Source organism: Mirounga angustirostris, unplaced genomic scaffold, assembly GCF_029215605.1.
Source record: "Mirounga angustirostris isolate CCGP_5_RB_7025 unplaced genomic scaffold, mMirAng1.0.hap1 SCAF_16, whole genome shotgun sequence".
Taxonomy (NCBI): domain Eukaryota; kingdom Metazoa; phylum Chordata; class Mammalia; order Carnivora; family Phocidae; genus Mirounga; species Mirounga angustirostris.
In genome coordinates this window covers 1,764,549-1,780,208 of record NW_026991724.1, presented here as the reverse complement: position 1 = coordinate 1,780,208, position 15,660 = coordinate 1,764,549, and the positions used below count along the sequence as shown (strand labels likewise).

General features: G+C 63.7%; 1 protein-coding gene across 4 annotated transcripts in view; it reads right to left on the bottom strand.

The window, feature by feature from the left end:
• Positions 1–2,336: 2,336 nt before the first annotated feature.
• SLC7A5 (solute carrier family 7 member 5) overlaps positions 2,337–15,660 on the bottom strand; it is a 33,351-nt gene continuing 20,027 nt past the window's right edge. The window contains exons 3-10 of one of the 4 annotated variants that reach the window (XM_045890599.3): positions 11,443–11,548; positions 10,615–10,659; positions 10,100–10,223; positions 9,093–9,196; positions 8,586–8,682; positions 8,021–8,170; positions 6,182–6,359; positions 2,337–4,622 (exon numbers count right to left, since the gene is read on the bottom strand). In XM_045890599.3, coding sequence (XP_045746555.1) covers positions 4,567–4,622; positions 6,182–6,359; positions 8,021–8,170; positions 8,586–8,682; positions 9,093–9,196; positions 10,100–10,223; positions 10,615–10,659; positions 11,443–11,548 — 860 coding nt within the window. In that variant the 3' untranslated portion in view covers positions 2,337–4,566. The remainder of the gene's footprint in view (positions 4,623–6,181; positions 6,360–8,020; positions 8,171–8,585; positions 8,683–9,092; positions 9,197–10,099; positions 10,224–10,614; positions 10,660–11,442; positions 11,549–15,660) is intronic. The other 3 variants (XM_064581498.1, XM_064581499.1, XM_064581500.1) reach the window with 3 other exon arrangements.

The window sequence follows — 15,660 nt, the reverse complement described above, 5'->3', positions numbered from 1 at the left end:
ATCAGGAGGAGGAGCAGCCTGGCTGACCTCGGGGTCGGGGATTGTCCACACGCTGCTTTCCCAACCTCCAGCCAGGGGCTGTCCAAGGGCTTCGGAGGGCGGCCTCCCCCAGGAGGGACGGGCGGGGCCACAGGTGGGCAGGGATGGACCCACGTCTTGACTCTGGGCCCCGAGGCCCCCTTTGCGGGGAGAAGAGCCTCCCTGGGGCCCACGTACCGCTCTCCAGACAGCTTGCACAGAGGCTGCTGAGCGAGAGGGATCTTCTGGAGCCTTCCACGCCCTCTCTGACCCGGACAGGATTTGCTCTCCAGGGGAACTGGTAGAGACTCGCTCTGTGAGTGATCCGCTCACCCGGGCGCTGTGGGTGTGTGTGCTGTAAGCCTCCGACTTTAATCACATGGTGGGGCTCCTGTTGGCGGCATGGAGTCACCCTCCGGCTGGAAGAGAAGGGTCTGGGTCTTGCCTGAACTGGACCCCAAGAAGTACAGAGGGCAGCGCTCGGCGTGTTTGGAATGCAGGAATTTAGAACTTTCTGGCTGCAGGGTGAAGGGCGCCCGGGCCCCCAAGCAATACGTCTGGTGTGGGCACCCCGTGTGCGTGCAGGGGAGAGGGTCTGCCTGCTTTCACGGGGACCGGACCAAAGGATGTGGGCTCAGGGCCCCTCCCACCCTCACCATCTCTGGAGGCTGTTCAGTGGTTGGGGGGGCGGGATAAGGGTTTATGGGACTCTGGAGGCCACAGAAGGGTAGTGTATTTGGGATGCTCAGAAAGGGTCTTGTCTGGAAGCAGGCACACACTCCCTCCCTGGGGTCCTTGTGACACCCCAAGGTTCCCGAGCTCTCCCACCTGGCCCGGGGGTCGCCCCACCCCCTCAGCTCAGAATCCCCGTTCCCCTTGCCGGACCCCTATTCCCACAGCCTGCAGAAACCCTACACTCACTGGGTTCTGGCTAATTCCACGGGCAACGGTCCCTGTCTCGCTGCTGCTGGCCTGACCCCTCTAAACCCCTCACCAGCTCTTCATACAGGCGCCCGGTGAATCTGGGGAGCCTGGCAGGATTTCCTAGGACCCGGGGGACCGCGAGAAGTCTCCCATAGCACCAGCGTTGCTCCCCGCCTCCCCACGGCTCCTCCGAACACAATAGTCCTCCCCTTGCACACGGGGCAGTGGATGCAGGTTGTGGCATGGAGTGCCTAGTACCCCCACCTTGTGGACCCCTCTCCCCACTCCCTCCCTTCCTCTCTGGTCTCCCTGCCTCCATGTCCCTCCCCCCCCCTCCGCCCCTCACAAGAAGAGCGGGACCTCGGTCCGCTGTGGTTGGTCTGAGCACCATCCTTTGCAGCATCGAGACCCTATTTCGTCAAGGACAGCTGTCCCTGGGCCGGGGCTGGGGCCACAGGTTTCCCACCTGCTTCCCTGCGAACGGATGTGGGATTTCTGCACGCTCCTGGACGCAGCACGAGCTGAGTTTAGCGGGGCTCCCTGGAGCAGACGGGAGCGGCACGGTGCTTGGGCGGGAGTGTGGACCATCGTGGGCCCCTGGCCCTTAGGGGCAGGGTGGGAGGGTGTCCAGCGGGGGCAGCAGCTCTGGGCACCCCGCCCATGCAGCCCCCTACCCGCTCGGCTTTGGGGCTCAGTGTGCAGGGGTGCACAGGCGGAGTCAGGAGGCCCTGGTGTCGTCGGGTGGCAGCAGGCGGCACTCCCCCCCCACAAGCCCGTCTGAGGAACGGGGCGGAAACCCCCTCACTGAGCACCCAGACCTGCAGACCCAAGGTTCAGGCCGTGGCTGCCCCACAAAGCCCTTCCCACCCTGGCAGACCCTTGCCCGCCCGTCCTTGAGGCCCCGTGAGAACGCTAACACTCAGATGCAGTGTGCCAGAGTTCCGTGTCGTCCGTGGAGGAGTGGTGTGGCCTGCAGCCCCGCTCCACCCCGGGGCTCGATGAGAGACTCGGGTGTCTGTCGTGGGAATGAGGGAAGGGCTTGGCCCTTCCTCTTGACTCCAAGCTGGTATGTGCCTCCCCTGCCCTCGGGGTGCCGGCCCGGCAGCAGTCCCCGCCGCCTGCAGGCCCGAGGCCACACAACGCTCCCTCCGAGAGGCAGATCTGAACTCTCACCCAGCCCCTGGCCTCCTTCCGGGCCTTCACCACCCATCCCGAGACAGGGGCTGTGGCCACCGTGGTGGGCTTCCCACGCTGCCGGCCTCTAGGAGACCACGTTGGTGAATGAATGAGGTGGGCCAAGAGGTGCACGATCAACCCCCTCCATGGGGACAACACCCAGGGTCATTCCTACACCCAGAATCTGGCGCTGAACAAAAGACACAGAAGACCACCAGTAGTATTTAAGATTGTTTTTCTTCAAAAACCAACGAAAAACCCCGCACACAAAAAGCCCAGACTCCCCACCCTGAACCAGCCAAGTCAACAGGTTAGCCATTGAAGGGAAAAGAGAAAGAGACGTTAGGCCACCCACACACCATTCTGCAGCAGGCGTCCCGGCTGGGCTGCCGTGGCCGGGACACACGGGGCTGCCAGGACAGCGGGAATACCATGCACCAGCAAGGGCGGCTGCCAACCCCGCAAATAAATACACATGGTGCCCACAGCATCCTTTAAGTTAGTGACACGTTAGGACAAGATAAAACAGCAGGCCCACGAGCAAACGCTTGCTGGTTACAACACGGTTTGCTTTAAAAAAATAATAATAAATAAACGAAGGCAACAGATACATGTGCTCGGGACACCTGTCAGTAGAGAGTGGTCAGAAAAAGCGGAGTCTCTGCCTTGCCCAGAACACCACCATGGAAGTGTGCCTGGCGTCTGGGGCGCCGTCGGAGGGGGGCCCCTGGGCTGGGGGGGGGGGGGGGGGGGGCGTGGCTCCAGGAATGGCAGCCTGGGCCGCCAGCAGGCCTCTGACCTGCCTGCGTGAGAGGAGACCCCGGCCCCCATCCATCCCCGCAGGCTGGGGGACCAGGCCGCCACGGGCAGGCTGCCCAGGCCCCTTGGCTCCCCGCATCCCTCCCAGAGCCGCACCGTGCCCAGGCACAGAGCAGGCAGGATGGATGACGGGCCGCCTTGCCGGCCTCCTGAGCTGCTTTCAGGTTGTTCTGGGTCCTGGCGGCAGGCTGGCCACGCCAAGCTCACGTGGCCCTGGGGGCTGAAGAAGCTCCTCCGGCTGCAGCCCGATGCCCGAGGGCCCAGCTCGCCGGCCGCACTGGCCTCAGCGGCCAGCCCCGAGGAAAGCAGCATGGGCAGCGCAAAGAGAAAAGCCCGAGGGGTCAGGACAGCCCTGGGAGCAGGTGCAGCGAGAGCCCAGCATCCCAGCAGCAGAGTCCGCCTGGCGGGGGGGGGGGGGGGGGGGGGCGCCTCACCCACCAGGAAACGGAGCCAGCTCCAGGCGGCTTGCTGGGGTCAGTTCTTCAGGCCCAGGGAGGGATTGTCTCGAGAGACTACCTGGCTGGAAGTCCTTGAGGACTCCCAGTCATGGTGTCTGCCGTTCTTGCCTGGTTTGTTCTACGTTTCGAGTGTGAGTCTTCGCCAGGAACAACCCTCCGTCAGTCCCAGTACCGGATGTGGGACAGCCCGGAGGCCGCGCGACCCACAGCCCACATCCGAGTCGTCCTGCCATTGTGGCTCCGCTCACGCGGGTGTCTGGGGTGGGATGTACGAAGCCAGAAGCCCAGCGCGTCCCGGGGGGTGCACGTGGGTGGGGGCTCGGGGTGGTCTGGGTGCCCGTGACCTCTGCTCGGCCCCCCCGATCAGGCAGCAGGCACCAGGTGCAGGAACCCGCCTTCTGCTGAGTCAGGGCCGGCGTCACTCTCTGAAAGCAGCTGTTCTGGTGACCTTCTCTGCTCTCTTCTGGGGGGTCTGGGAGGGATCTACCCTTGGGTCTTTAAGGCAAAGAGACCTAAGTCCCGAGATTAGTTTTTGCTAAAATCACTACATCTACAACAACAACAAAAGCAAGCCAAGCGCGTGGTCTGGGCGGCCGTCTGTCAGTGCAACTCGGAGGTCCACACAGCGAGGCCTGAGTCTTGGTGGCTCTGCTCGTGGGACTGGAGTGTCTGGTGCTCAGAACCCCTCCCTTCCAGGGGGCCTATGTCGGGCCAGGCTGGGCGCTGCGCTCCGCAACCCGACCTGGTCCCTTGGAGGCACATCGTGCTGCGGGGGGCGAAGGGGAAAACTCTCCCCACTCCCCCTCATTGCTTGAGAAAATAATCATCTTGGTGGCGTCAACTTGACCCCAAATTTAAGTTAAAAAAATAATACAAATAAACCAAGGCTGAAAGGAGCGGGGCCCACGGTGGCAAACAGCCTGCGGAGGGTCAGGGGCCCAGCCTCTTCTCGGTGCTGCACTCACGAAGGTTAAGACAGAAGTTCGCTTTCTGGGGCTAAAGTCGTACCAGTTTTCACTGGGGCCCAGCCCCCTGACCCGCTGGAGGAACGGTGCGGGGCGCTCAGCTGAGCTGCCTGGATGACAGGACTGGAGTCGCTTTTCAGGGTGATGAGATGTTTCAACACCATCTTTGTGTGTTTTCTTTCTGGCAGCTTCTTGGTCCTTCTCGCTTACGTCTCCTGGGGCACCACCTGCATGAGCTTCTGGCAGAGGACCGTCGTAGAAACTGTGGGGGGCAGGGAACAGCTGGGTTAGCTCGGTGGGGGTGGGCATCACCGGGCGGTATGGGCTGCAGCTCACCCCGTCCCCCGCAGCCGCACCTCCCAAAGCTACAAGAGTGGCTAGAAACCCAGCGTTCTCTCTGGAACCTCCCGAAGCGTGTACATCTGCCCCGGGCCTGTGGGCCTCCCTGCTGCGGGGACCAGCCCGCAGGTTAGAAGCGCCGAACGCTGTGCAAGCTGCCCAGCTGGTGTGGCCAAGGAACCTCAGCCCTCAGCCCGGCTCAGAGCCCGGGCTTCTCAGCAGCCACAGTGGGACGGAGGGTCCAGGCACACCCTCCTCAGGATGACTGCCGCTCGCAGGCGGGCGTATATCAGGGGCCCGACCAACACCTGTCACCCACAGGTCTGTGAGCACTCATTCTGGGGGCTGATTTCCGCATGGAGCGGCTCCTGCTTCAGGCCCTCGGGTGGTGTGTTCTGAAAGATGACTGACAGGGAGCCCCTGGGCTGGGCTGGAAGCAAAGCTTCACCAAAATGACCGACAGGCGGGCACCAGTGAGAACGCAGATGGCCACCTGGCACGTGGTGACTGGGGCGCAGGCCTGTGGACGCCCTGACTCTCCCAGAAGCCGGCCACATTCGACGTGGTTCCAGTCACGGGTCCTAAGCTTGGCTTGTGAACGGAGCCCAGGACGGCGGTCCCGGATCCCGCATTGTCCTTTCTGCCTTTCTAGGTCAGCCGGCTGTGTTTAAGCTGGCGACAGACGGTGGGATTTCATTACTTGGCAAAAGCAGCCTGGTTCTCTGGAATCCCTTGTTCTGAGATTAGCTGGTACCAAGCTAAGCGTCTTATCCCTGAAATACGTGGACCGGACGTCACTGCCAAACCCACCACAGCGCCCCAAACCTCGGTCAGCGCCGTGAACGCCTCACCGCCGGCCCCTTGGCCAGGGCCTCGCACACCTGTCGTCACCCCTGGCTGACCCTGGAACCTGGGACAGTGGGCGCTCTGCTGCTCCCGGATGAGGGGGTTAGACCAGAGCTGCAGACAGCCCTGCTCTGGGGTCTGGGGCAGGGGGAGGCGAGGGGCTGGGAGGGTTAGACCAGAGCTGCAGATGGCCCTGCTCTGGGGTCTGGGGGGTGCCGGCTGAAGGGATGGGGGGGTTAGACCAAAGCTGAAGAGGGCCCCGCTCTGGAGTCTGGGGGGTGCCGGCTGAAGGGATGGGGGGGTTAGACCAGAGCTGCAGACAGCCCTGCTCTGGGGTCTGGGAAGGGGGGAGGCAAGGGGCTGGGGGGGTGCCAGCTGAAGAGATGGGAGGGTTAGACCAAAGCTGCAGATGGCCCCGCTCTGGGGTCGGGGGGGTGCCGGCTGAAGGGATGGGAGGGTTAGACCAGAGCTGCAGACGGCCCTGCTCTGGGGTCTGGGGGGTTAGACCAAAGCTGAAGAGGGCCCCGCTCTGGGGTCTGGGGCAGGGGGAGGCGAGGGGCTGGGAGGGTTAGACCAGAGCTGCAGACAGCCCCGCTCTGGGGTGGGGGGGCCCAGACTGCGGATAAAGGTACTCACAGATGCCTTGGAGGAGCCACTTGGGCTTGTTTTTCCACCAGACCCCGAAGAAGTAGACGGGCAGGCCGCTGAGGATGATGGTGAAGCCAATGCCACACTCCACAGGGGTCTTCCAGAAGGAGACGGCGATCAGGAAGACGCAGGCCAGGATGAAGAACACGGGGAGGGCCAAGTTCACCTGGGGATGGGGACGGGGATGGGGCTGATGCCCGGCAGCCTGTCGTCCGCCAGTCCTGTCCCACATCTCCCACGGCCTGCTGTCCGGAGTCCCGTCCGCCCTGCTGAACGCAGTGCGTCCCCCATGCCCTCGGCACACCCTGCCCCCCACCCCGCTCCAAGCCACTCCTGCGTCCTAGCCGAGCTCAGAACGGCTCTGACCTCCGGGGCCTGTTCTAGCCTCTACCGGCTCTGGCCTGAGTGGTTTTCTGAGTTGGCCTGGGCGAGTCGGCGGGGCTCCTGACGACGGAGACCTCTACCACCCTCAGCAACTAAGCACAGAGAGTGCTGACAGGCAAACGGAAACAACCAGGTTGGGCCCTTGAGGAGTCCCAAGGTCAGGGAAGATCAGCCTCCTGCTTCACTCACAGGGTGGCGACCTTGGCCCAGCACCCGATCCACTGCCACCCAAAGGAGGGGCCCGGTGCTTCTGGGAAGACCGTGGCCACCCGCTAATCACTAATCGCACACCGGCACCCTCCTCCTCAGCCCTCTGTGCACAGGCGGAGCTGCGGGCTGCACCCCACGGGCGCGCTACCCACCCGCAGCGTTCAAAGCGGAGGAGCCGCGGACACGCCCACAGCCCGGCGCGCGGCTCCCCGCACCCCCGCCCGCTTCTGCCGGGCCGGCTCACCTACACCCAGAATCGGCCGTCTGTCTACACACTGGCAGAAACCCCGGGGGGGTGAAGGACGAGCGAGGGTCCCACTAAGTCAGCCCACACGGCATGCCGCCCCCGCCGCCGGCCCCACTGGGACAGCGCCCCCGACAAGCGAGGGCCGAGATGATCCCAGGCACTGAGGTTGCCTTGGTCCCCCCCCAAGAACCCGTCCCAGACCCTGCTGGCCTCTGCAAGGGTGCTTGGTGGGGAGCCAGGGAGGAGGCCCGCGGACAGGTGCCCACTGTGAGGCCCACATGCCAGCAGGGGCTGCACGAGGGACAGGAGCTGCCAGCCAGTGACTGCCTGCTGGCCAAGATGTGCGGGTGGAGAGATGCCTTCTTGGAGAGACAGGGTCACCCCTGGGAAGCTGGACCCCAGTCCCAGGCTGACAAGGGCCAGCACCCTGCTTTCTCCTGGGCAGGCCAAGGCCAGGGCGGGCGCAGCGGGCACCTCCACCTGCAGCCCAGCTGGTCTCCCCTCCTGCCCTGGCACCTGCCCCTCCCCGGCCGTCCGGTTCAATGCTGCCCCAGGCCAGTCAGGGCCTCGCCTGCCCACCTGCCCTGCAGCGCTCATCACCCCCCACCTGGCACGCGGGTTTCTTGCTTACTTCTGCCCTCCTTAAAAGAGAAGCTCTAGGGGACTCAGGGGTCTCATTTGTTCTCTGATGAACCCCAGCACCTGGAATCACGTGGTCAGCACTCAAGAGGTTCCCAATAATGGCCATCACGTGAACTAGTTAACTCTCTGTCTAGTTTGGAAGCACGTTCACACACATCTGGCTCGAGCCTTACCAGAAGGTTCCGGAGAGGGTACCCTGACCCCTCGTTGGCGGAGGGAAGACGGAGGGACGGGGGCTTGCCCGGCCACGTGCCTGAAGGCATAGCGCCCGTGAGTGGCGGACACTCAGGCCCTGTCTCCGAGGCGCGTGGCTCTGCAGAGCCCCCGCCCGGCGGGCCGCTCACCTTGATGGGCCGCTCCAGTTCGGGCTTCTTGTAGCGGAGCCACAGCATCCCGGCGATGGCCAGGGCCACGCAGAGCCAGTTGAAGAAGCTGAAGAAGTTGATGACGGAGAAGATGTCTCTGGAGAAGGCGTACAGCAGGGTCATGACGCACTGCAAGAGACACGGCACCTCGTGACAAATGCGCACTCTGCACACAGGCCCGCGTGGCTCCTGCGCGCGGCCCGCTCCCCGCCGTCTCCCCGCAGCTCCCCTTCCCGCGCTTCCATGTCTTCTGTTTTACGGCCACTACGTGTAATTTTTGGAATTAAAAACTTAAAAAAAATCTGTGAAGCACGAGGTGAGGAGGTTCTTTGTGTCTCCGTGTCGGCCTCGAGCGTGCAGCCAGCCGACAGCAGGCGAGGCCGCGACAGGCTTCGTGTGGAGAACGCGCAGCCTCCCTCCCGCCGCCGGCCTCCACGGGGAAGCCGCCCGGACGGGCCCCGAGGGACACGCCAGTCTCCTGCTTCGGCCCGCCAGCCATCGTCCAGGGATGGAGGACAGGATGCTGACGGCACTGCCCGCTTACCGTAAAGATGAGGGACGGCATGGGTGTCAGGAGCTGGGGGTGGATCATGGACAGGACGGAGGGCAGATGGCCCTCCCTGGCCCCCACGAAGAACAGCCTGTGGACAGAGCAGTGGGCATTCAGCCTCCTCGCCATGCGCCCCCAGGCAGGGCAGGGAGCAGAGCGGGCCCATCCCAAGGGCCGGGCTCCCTGCGTGGGCTTCCCGGAGTCCCTGAGGGGCTCGGCTGGCAAGGGGAAGACAGCCTTCCTCATCTCCAGTCCCCCTGGGCAGGGTTTCGAAACAAACCCGTGAAAGAGTCCAGAGGGAGACAGATGTCACCTCTGGGCAGGGGACCGGGGGGCAGAGCAGAGTTCATGGTTCCCTTATTTCTGTATTCCTCAAACACGACAAGACAAAACTTAGAGCACATGTCGGAAGGCGGTGTGGAGCAGCCCCCCCCCCCCCAGCTGAGCCTCCTGCCTCTCCCCCAGAGCTGGGCGATGCGCGGGTGTTGGGTGCGGGCTCACCGAGAGGACGTGAACAGGGACCCATTGACGGAGCCGAAGCAGGACAGGCCCACGAAGACGGGGATGATCCAGGACATGACGCCCAGGTGATAGTTCCCGAAGTCCTAGGCACACAGTGAGCATGAGCCCCTCGGCCCCGGGCACCCGAGCACAGGGCTCCAGCCTCGCAGGCCGGACGACAGGCCGTCCTCACAGCCTGGCCCTGGCACACTTCTGCCTACACGGCTCCCCACATGCTCATCGTGCGTCTGTACTCGGAGTGACCCCCCCCGGGGTCTGGACTTCGGGGGGCAGCCCCAGGGACAGGACCTGGTTCAGCACGGGGCCCTGTGCCTCAGTCCCCTCCAGTCTCGGGCACTTGTCACCCCACATGATGCCAGGGGGGTCCTGTGCACAGTGTCCCCCCATCAGCACAGCCCATCCGCTCAAGGGAGCGCAGCTGTCTCTGGCTGGGCCCCCAGTGTCCCCCGCACCCCCTCCCCCCAAGCAGGACTTGGTGTTTATCCAGAAGGTAGAGTGGGTGGGTGTTGCAAGAGCGGAGTCCCCTGGCTCTGGGGCCACCCTGCTTGGCCTGGGGGTTGACGAGGCACTCAGCCAGCCCCCTCGGCGCAGCCCGGGCACGTCGCACCCTCCGCTGAACCCAGGGGCCGTGGTGCCCAGTACAGGAGACTCAGGATGCATCCGGGCTGCCGGTGGGGGAAGGCCACCCAGCTGCACCACCCCGCGCTCAGGGCTGGACGCCCCGCTTGCCTGGGACTCGCCCTTTCCCCAAACCCATACTCGGCTCGACAAATCGCTCCACGTGCTGCCCTACAGCTGGCCTGGGGGAGGTTGGGCACCACTGCCTGAAAGCCCCGCATCTCCCGTGAGCCCGGGTGAAGAGCCAGTGCCCTACTCTGTCTGGGGGTGGCAAAGCACAGCTCGGCTCGACCCCTCCGAGGAGGGTGTGGTTCGCGGCTGAGGGGCCTGGTCTGCTCGGCGTCAGGGGCTCAGAGGTGGCATCTTACCACAGCCACAGCCTCCGACGTCAGCATCTGCTCCGTGGACAGTGTGGTGAAGTAGGCCAGGTTCGTCAGCACATACACCAGGGTGACGATGGGGAGGGAGATGATGATGGCCAGGGGCAGGTTTCTGGAAGGAGGGGGAGGCGGACATCATCCAAGGGCAGCCGGGCACGGGGCCAGACTGGATGGTGGGGAGCGGGTGCTCCATCTGACACACGGGCCGGGGCCGGAGCCTCACTGCGCGGGGAAGGCGGTGAGCGGCAAGGCGGCCACCAGCGTGGGTAAGGGGCCGGAAGCTGGCAGGTGGACGGCTGTGTGAACCTGGGCCAGTGACTCAACTCCTCCAGCCCCAGGCCCCGGTCCCGCGGGGCAGCCTTGTTCCAGGTCACACGGCCACCCTGCAGACAGCGTGGGGCCAAAGCCAGCACCCCGCCCCAGCGCCCCTCCTGCTCTCGTCTGAGACAGAACCAGGCTTCCTCCTCTCACGTTAAAGTAAGCGAGTCTGTGCGTACTCATACCTGTAGGGATTGATCATCTCCTCTGTGACAAAATTCAAGTAGTTCCTGGAAATGAGAGAGCCAAACTTAACTACACATCCCTCCCACAACACAGATCCCCCGGGAGCCCCCATCCACATGCGGGGCCCCCCTTGGTGAGCAGCTGTCCTAGGAGGTCCGTGCTGCCACCCCCACGTGGCCTGTGATCTGATGCTCTGTCCCCCCCGGGCAGAGGCACAGCCCGGCCCGCAGTGGGGGCCCCCTGGGCACCTCCCCCGCTGCAGACCCGCTCCGTGTGCAGCTCTTCACGTCCACACCGAGCACTCGAGGGCAGGCTCAGAGGCCACGTGGGGAAAGAGACCCGAAGGGCAGCCCTCACGGCTTCCGCGTCCCTGTGGAAGGCCTGCTGCACTAAGCACAAGGCATCCCTGTCTGCTGCCTGATCCTTTCCGGCATCTTCCGTGCCGCTGGCCTGCCCACCCACCGCAGCCACTCTTGTGGCTCGAGAGCAGGGGCCACGGCTGGGGACCCAGGGGACAGAAGGCGTCGGCTGGGGCTGTAGGCAGGCACCTTGCTCCTGGCGGGGAGAGAACCCCCAAGCCCAGCACCTTGAGCCTAAAGGCTTTGAGCCCGTCAGCAAAGGTCTGCATACAGGAACCAGGCTTGCTGTGAGCAGCAGCCACATGTGCGCCCGGGCACGGCTGCACTTCTCTGGGACGCGTGGGGCGAGCAGCGGCCCGAGAGCCCTGCCTGCGTTCCCCCGAACAGCCCGCGGACGGCCAAGAGGCCCGGATTTCTGGACCCGAGGGTCCGCCCAAGGCCCAGAGACCCCGACATTCTAGAACGTACCATCCCCCGTAGGCAAAGAGGCCGCTGTACAATGCCAGCACAATGTTCCCCACGTCCAGCTTGGTGCCCTCGAACGAGAACGTAGGATCCAGATTGGACACGTCACCTGGCAAAGGCCAAACACACAGAAAGGAATGCCAGGTTACAGATCACTGCAAAGAGGTCTCCCCACAACTTCTGGAATGTTCCTGGAGCAAAATACAGACACATTCACAAACGCTGGGGTGAAGGCTTTCCGCTGCCAGAAATTCAATGCACCTGCTGAGCCACCTGGCCAGCGTCCCCACACTTACCTGGGGCTAGGAGCGAGCAGGCACGAGTGACCCGGGGGACCTGGCCCCCAAGATGCCCCTAGCCCACCCGTGAGGGGGAGGCAGCTCTGCAGACTCTTGGTCACTCTAAGTACCAGCGGACTATGTGCGTTAAGGATGGATGCCCAGATAGGTGGAGGCAGGGGCATGTGTGTGTCTACCCGCGATTCATTCGGGTCAGGAGGAGGGGCTGGTCGCCCCAGTCACCTCAGGGGACACCCCTGCAGAACCCCTGACCTGAGCCCTAGATCAGGAGCACCTAGGCTTGAGTCTCGGCTCCCCCTTAGTGCTGGGAATATCTCGGGCTCCTAACCCTAAACCCAGGTTCCTTGCTTGGGGGACAGAGCTCAGAGCATGACCTGTCAGCAAGTGTCAGCAGGAAATTTCTCAAAACAACTCAGATCTGTCCCTGGAACCTGGATGTGCCCGAGAGACTGCAGCGGCATGAGGCGATGGGGCCACGCAGTGTGAGCACCTCCTGGACAGCCGTCCCTGCCCTGGGGGCATCTCGGCCTCGGTCCTCCGCGTGGACAGATGACAGCAAGGCCCTGCAGAGCTGTGTCCACCTCTCTGCTGACCGTTTCCACCGGGAGCGGCCCAGGGGGCCCCAGTATGCAGTCACACCACCCCATTGTCTGCCCTCATCCTCTCGTGGCTTCTCTGCTTTGTCTTCCCTCTGTCTTACCGGGACACGTGTCCCTGGGTTTAGGGCCCACCCTGATCCAGGATGGTCTCGTCTCAATCCTTCCCTCAAACACATCCGTGAAGACCCTTTCTCCACATAAGGGCACACTCTAGGTCCCAGGGGACACGGGTTTGGGTCCACCACCCAACCTGGCACACACGACTAGAAATGGGGGTCTTGGGGGGACCCTGGCTACCGGGGCTCTTTGTGAGGCTCCGCCCGGTACCCTCGGGCCCAGAGTCACTTGCTCCGTAACGAGGGGCCAGCTTGCCAGCCGGCCCCATAATCTCCAGCTCCTGGCTCCGGGGATGGCTGCAACGGGGACATGGGACATGGCCGGTCACTCAGCCCACCCGTGGCGGCCGCCTGCCAGGCACACACAGCTGGAGGAGGGGCTGTACTCTTGGTCAGGTGTGGATTGCTCCTTAGTTTGGGGACATTTCTAACAGAGTCCTTATGGCTCTGCATGTGAAGGCCTGTGTTGCATCCAGCTGAGAAGCCACGGGCCCAGGCACTGTGGGGCGAAGCAGGGATGTGACCCCGACCCACAGCCGGTGGGTCTTCAGGCCCCTGGGGAGCCCAAGGTTCCCCACACCCTCCCACAAGGGTGATGGCCTCAGTCACCCCAGAAACAGGACACAATGACAGCAGGTCAGGGGACTGCTGAAGGGAGATCCCGTCACACCTTATCTCCCCCAGGAGAAGCCTGCCCTTCAAAAGCAGCTCTGGACCTCCTACATGTTCTGGACTCACCCTTGAGCTTGTTTGTCCTGACCCCACAGGTGTGCTGAGGCCTTTGATCTCAAACCTGAGCTGGAGGTGGACGTGGCCACGGTCTCGTGATAGACTGTTTGGCCCCGGGGTGGCCGGAACCTCACCCACTGCCCGCATGTGACCTGTCTTGGAGGCCCAGGTCCTAGGACTGCCTGGTCACAGGGTGGTCAGCAGGCCGGGTGGATGGGGGCCGTGCAGAGAGTGGGCTCAGGACAGCGCGCCCTTCATTCAACAGCACCTAGGAGAGCTCCCAGAGCCCCCCGGGCTCCCTCCTGGCGGCTCCCCCATGGAAATGGTCTGCAATGTGCACTCCACGTCTGCAGAGCTCCACCACACCCCATGGCCCTGTCCACGTGTTTCTGCTGTCCAGCAGCTGGGGACACGGAGACTTGGGCCACCTGCCCTGGGAGTGGGGAACCACCAACACGCAGGGGGATCTAGGACCAGGATTGGGAACCCGTCCACACCACCTACACCACCTACACCTCCCAGAGGGCCCCAGCTGCTCCTAAGAGTCTGGGGGCGCCGCTGAGACCACCCTCACTCCCCCAGACCTCCCGAGGATGCAGGTCCCACAGCCGCTTCTGGAGCACGGAAGGCTTTCCCCAAGAACGGCCCCTTACACATACTGCACGCATGTCTGGAACCTACGATTTTCTCACGAACCTGCCCCATCTTCCTACTAGAATACACATCTACGTATCTTGTTTACTCTTCAAATTTAACAATTTTCCCATTTGCTGTGATATACGTTTGGGGGCAGCTGTTAAAACTAGTCTCCCCTGAATTAGTGACAGCGTGTGTGCACGTGTGGGTTGGAGACATTCCATGCAGAGGTCACTTTTGGGGGCCGCCACCCAGCCTGGTACAGGAAAGATGAAGTGTGGGTGCGCAGAAGGATCCTGGCTACTGCAGATAAAGGGCTGGGACAGGGATAAGATTCGAGGTAGGACCTGCCGCCTGTGGTTTTCAGCTAAGAACCAGATGCGTTCAGCCCTGCGAAGGCCCGCGCAGCCTCGATGTCCTCCTCAGGCGCCACTCTCCCTGTGGCCACCAGCTCCGAGCCGGGACACGTACACACAGCCGTCCGGGACGGTCACGCGGGGGGTGGTACTGCCGACGTACAACAGTATTTTCTGGGACTTACAGCCTGATTTCCTCCAAGGAAATACTAGCTGCTCTGACCAAACACAGAGGAAAGAATCTCACTGGGGGCCTCGGCCAGGCCCCTCCCAAACAGACTGCAAAGATTTCTATTCCTAGGACAAGTGTGGTTGGGCCACCTGCTGGGACCTCCCTTGGCCGTCTGCGACCTCACCCCCTGGCTGCAAAGCGCCCAGTCCCTCGGAGGAAAGCAGACATCCAGGCGCACAGAGGGACCGCGCCCCCAGACCCCGCAGCGGCCCCCAGACCCCGCAGCACCACGTGGGCTTGGCAGCCCTCCTGCTTCTCTTGTGGTGTGTGTTGGGGTGTGGGGAGCAGGCAAAGCTCTGCCAAGGATTTGGCTGTTGCGTCTGGCTGCCAATCAACCCTCTGCCCAGTTCCTCTGGGCCGTCGCCCACCCTATCACCTCCCGTAGACGCAGCGTGCCTCACTGCACACCAGGGACAGAGGGAGGGGTCTGACAGTGACCTGTCCTGAGTGGGCAGCGTGCATGCGCCCCCGGCAGGGCTCCTGGCTTTGTTCAGACACAGACTGTGCTGGATGCCGGCCCAGAAGGGAAACCCGCAGCTTCTCCAGGCTCCTGACCATATGCTGGCCAAGCACGCTGCCCCTCCTTCTCAATGGGCACCAAGGAGCAGGCACTGGGTCTGCTTGGCCTGTGCCTGCCCTCGCTGTCCTGGGGTCCTGCTGGGGCTGGAGCCCTAACAGCAGGTGGTCTTCAGGGAGGTGTGGAGAGCTGGGGGGAGGGTCCGCCTGCCCATCTCCACCAGCTCCAGCCAGAAGCGGGGGAGGCGGCCACACCTGGGCGTCATGATGTGCATCAGCAACTGCGCTGTGTGGCCACGGCGGTGGTGAGCAGGGGCGGGGCGCAGAAGAGACACGGAGTCCTCCTGGGAGGAGGGCAGAGTCTAGAAGACTCCACGTGCAGTCTCAACCACCCACCTGCCCTCTGCAGCCAGGGGACATATGGCGATATCTGGAGACACGCAGGCTTGACAGGGCGGGGGTGGGGCCGTCTGGTGGGTGGAGGCAGGCGGTGCCGCTCAACAGGCTGGGATGCAGAGGGCGGCTGCCCGGACGGCAACGACACAGGGCAGGACTCTGCTCGGGCGAGTAGTGACCGATGCTGGGCCCGCGTGCACCGCTCCCACGGCTAGGGCAGACACGCTGACTGTGCTGGGCCCCAAAACGGGATGCCTCAGACATGGATGAATGACGACAGCCCCCACATGGCCACCGTGCTCTAAGCTACTCAGCCGGGCTCTCTCCCCACGGGGCCCCTGC